Source organism: Opisthorchis viverrini (genome assembly GCF_000715545.1).
Source record: "Opisthorchis viverrini unplaced genomic scaffold opera_v5_190, whole genome shotgun sequence".
Lineage (NCBI taxonomy): Eukaryota > Metazoa > Platyhelminthes > Trematoda > Opisthorchiida > Opisthorchiidae > Opisthorchis > Opisthorchis viverrini.
In genome coordinates, this window is record NW_008751846.1 from 793239 (window position 1) to 797211 (window position 3973).

The 3973-nt window shown below is 45.5% G+C and overlaps 1 protein-coding gene across 1 annotated transcript; it reads left to right on the plus strand.

Annotated features, from left to right (window-relative positions):
• Nucleotides 1–3165: 3165 nt before the first annotated feature.
• On the plus strand, nt 3166–3552 carry T265_07863 (hypothetical protein; the record flags this gene model as incomplete). The annotated part of the gene is made up of 1 exon (XM_009173503.1): nt 3166–3552. The coding sequence occupies one exon, from the start codon at nt 3166–3168 to the stop codon at nt 3550–3552; it is 387 nt and encodes a 128-aa protein (XP_009171767.1).
• Nucleotides 3553–3973: the final 421 nt, after the last annotated feature.

Consider the following 3973-nt stretch of genomic DNA (forward strand, 5'->3'; position numbering starts at 1 on the left):
CGTCGGGAGTGTGAGTTAGTGCCGACGCGAAGGAGGGATGAGACATGTACAGAACATCATTGATTTGTGGGGAGGTCAAACTGGAAGTTCACCGAGGTTATGAAACCCAAGGGAATGGTTGTGTGGATTGGAATGAACCCGCCACAGTGGCGGATAAATCCAGGTCATCAGCTTGTCCCCGTTTCAAAACGCGATTCCAAGAAGACGAGAGGGGACACTCCGGAGTGTAGAAAGATGTGCCTTCAGGCTTGTTGTGACAGTGCCGTGCTATAATTGCACGGACGTATCTAGGTTTCTGGACACCCCCGTAGCGGATTTCATCGTTGAAGGAATCGGGCCAGGAATGTGGAATTAGTTGGGCAGCGAGGCTTACGAAATAGCAACGTGGAACCACGTGGGCCGATTAAAACCGATGCAGAATCTTGAATAATTTCAGTCCATGGTTGATGACCCATGTGAATGTAACCCCGGGACATGATTGGTTGGACAGCGATTTGCGAATATTGATGATCGAAGTGAGTTACTTGAGCCACTTCGTCTATAGTGTGCTTAGCGAACTGATACACAGAGTCGAGAATTTCGGCCCAGCTTTTTGGGTCGAGTTTGTCCCTTCGGTCGGGGGCTTCCACTTTACGCCAACTTTCTCACACAGAGGAGTGCCGTTTTTCCTGCCGTTAATCTCCAAAATAAGACAAGCAAAGTGAGTAGTGAAATGTTTTCTTTATGTGGTTGTGAACGTTCCATTGCAGGTGCTCACACCGCACTTCAACATGATTTATAAGGCCTGAAAATAGATTTGTGCAATTGGGTTTCAGCTGCCAGGTTGTTGGGAGCGATCCCTATCGTGCCCAGCCTTAAGCCGCAAAAGGTTCAAGGAGAAGTAATTGACTGTCATCGCACTTATTACAAGCTCTTCTGGGAGACTCAAAACTGGCTGAAAACTTATTCCGTGTAGCATGAACCGGCCACATGCTTTGGAAGTCCGCCAAGTCGGGTTGTACAAAAAGTTTGCAGTTAATTTAGAACATCATGAACATAGGGGGATATGAAACAACATTTCATTTTCGCCGAGAGCGCTTGGTGTTCTAGCAGGGGATGACAGACTTTGACTGGTTGCGGTTACATTCCATGCTGGAAATTGGTTAACGGGCTGGAAAACATGGTAGTGTTTTCTTTGTTGAGCAGATGGTACGAAACAGCCTCCAAAGTAGACTTCTGTTATAAAAAATAAGCGTATCACTCATTTGGGCTGAAATATTTTCATTTGAAGGTTTTTAAAACTAAGCCATATTCAGTCCCCTTCAATCAACGCAGTGAACGGCTGAAGCAACGAAAGAACGTAAGATGAAATTGTACAGTACGCCTGGAACATCTTTGGATAGAGTTAAGAGTGAACCGTATAAAACTCCTTTTGGTTAGTTGCTGGATTTTCAAATCCATGAAAATAACGGAACCCTAACTTGCCAAAGCATGAGCTCCGGATTACAGCTATGAAATGCCCGCTCCGGAGTTAATAACATACATATGTACATATATATACGGTAACTAAATCCAGCTTGTGTGTCAAAGAGATCTTCAAAAAATTGAGCTGCAGGAAATCGAAAGGAAAGTGCAGCATCTGCATGATAGGAACCAACGTGCTTAGATAAAGAAACGGTTGTTTTGTACAAGGGATGCGATCCATCTAATGAGATCACCATGGATGCTTTATGATTAGGGCTTGCAGATCATAAGTTTCTTGGGTGCAGTCGATCACCACGGACCAAAGATGGCATTAAATATCACTCCTTCGTCCATCAGGCCAAAAATATAAGTTGCGTTGAAGCAAATGATGAGGGAATTCTTATCCGAGATTGAATTCAAAGTTACCGCAGGGGGTGATAGAGTGCCGGGTAGCGGTTACCTTCCTTGGTTATAGGCGTCACCACAGGCTTTTACCGGAGATGCGGAGCTGCTTCAAAACAAACAGCATGTTAAAAAAGTATGAAAGGTCCTGGATGAAGGGGGGCCCGAAAAAACGCGTGTGGATCCAATTGCGCTGAAGGTGATGGTTTACCACACTTGTAGTTCCACACACTCCACAGAAATTCTACCGAACTTAGTGCTCTAACAAATAATCGCATGACACTTTAGGGGTACTTAGTAGGATCGAAATGCTCGTTTGAGACGTTAAAACGGTTTAAAAAGCTGCTTAAACTGGCCAGCAGATTCTCCAAGGGCCTCCTACATTTTCGTTCTTACTTATTCCCTGTTTGAACAAGGAATGGCCATCAGGTTTTTCACCGTTGACTCAGCAAACACATGTCTGGGTCATGGTAAGGTTCTCGAGCTCAGCGCGCTTTCACAGGGTATTGTGTTTTCTAATTTCTTGTGGTAGCTGCGTGGAATAACCTTTCTCCAACGGTTGTCCACGCCCCTTCTAGAACCCAGACCAAAGCACAATAGACACTTATTTACGCGAGTCCTCGCACTGGCAAACATGCCCCAGTCTGTGAAATTAGAACAGTGGTACACTCTTTTTTCGCTTGTGCCTTCCGAGAGACGCCGAAAGTCAAGAACAAGACCAACCCGGGAAACTTGGTGGAAAAACTCTATCCTGTGTACCAATCCGTGAAAGCAATCCGTTTAAAGCACTACGGGGATGACCTTCCTCCGATGGTTGTCCACGCTCCTAGAACCCAGTCCAAAGCGATAGTAGACATTTATTTAAGTGAATCCTCGCGCTGGCGAGCATACTGCCCGGCGCTGAGAACATAAAAAGCAGTTCTGCAACCTTTTTTCAGTTGTGCCTTTCAGGTGAACGATAGCCACTGACCGACAAGAACAAAAGCGACCCGGAAAACTTGGGCAATAGCCTCGATCCTGTGTATCAATCAGTGAATCCGTGAATTCCATCTCCTACCAAGTGTGTTGACTGATTTCTGCTCGGCCCGGGTAGGTAGCTCCCTTTCACCTGAAGATTATGATCCGTTAAAAGAATAAAATTCTCGTCTTACCACATTGCGATGCTTTTTTTCGCACATTTTTAACTAAAAATGGGTGTCATTTGGCTCGACAACTCACAGTGTTGACCATAATGCTCACTGGTATTGTTGAACTGAAACTACGAACTGTTGTGGCGAACTAGACCCCGCTACTTACGGTTTGGTTTCGGTCTCGCGGAAGATGCAGATCTTCGTCAAGACACTCACGGGAAAGACCATTACACTTGAGGTTGAAGCGTCGGATACCATCGAAAATGTCAAAGCCAAGATTCAAGACAAGGAGGGGATCCCTCCAGATCAACAGCGATTGATTTTCGCGGGAAAGCAGCTGGAGGACGGCCGTACTCTTTCTGATTACAACATTCAGAAAGAATCCACCCTGCATCTGGTCCTGCGACTCAGGGGTGGCATTATCGAGCCTACTTTGCGCCTGTTAGCACAAAAGTACAACTGTGAGAAGATGATCTGCCGTAAATGCTACGCCAGACTCCACCCGAAAGCTACTAATTGCCGTAAAAGGAAATGTGGACACACGAGCAACCTCCGTCCCAAGAAGAAACTAAAGTAGTTTGCCAAATGTACAATAAAGTATTCACTTATGGTGTTTCGTGTTCTGGTTGCATCTATTTATGGTTAGGGTATTTGAAAACTGGTCGGTCTCACTGCGTTTAACTAGTCCTGTATGATTTATCGCTTTTTAATTCTTGGCCGCAGCACGTCATTAGCTAGCTCATTGTAAATCATTTCCGTGGTACCTGGCATACGTATCGAGATTCTTAGATTAAACTTCATCGCGGGGGTCGACCGACCAGCAAATCCGGACATTTAAGTGTTAGTCAAATGGTCAACTTATGTTCGTTGGACGATCTGGTAAGTTTTAGTGGTCCTGTGCTACACATGTCGAAACACGGTATACCGAGACAAGTTCTGTTCTTCGTGCCTCCTTCAGAGTGGGGCAAACTGCGAGGTGTACACTGCGCGAGCTGGAA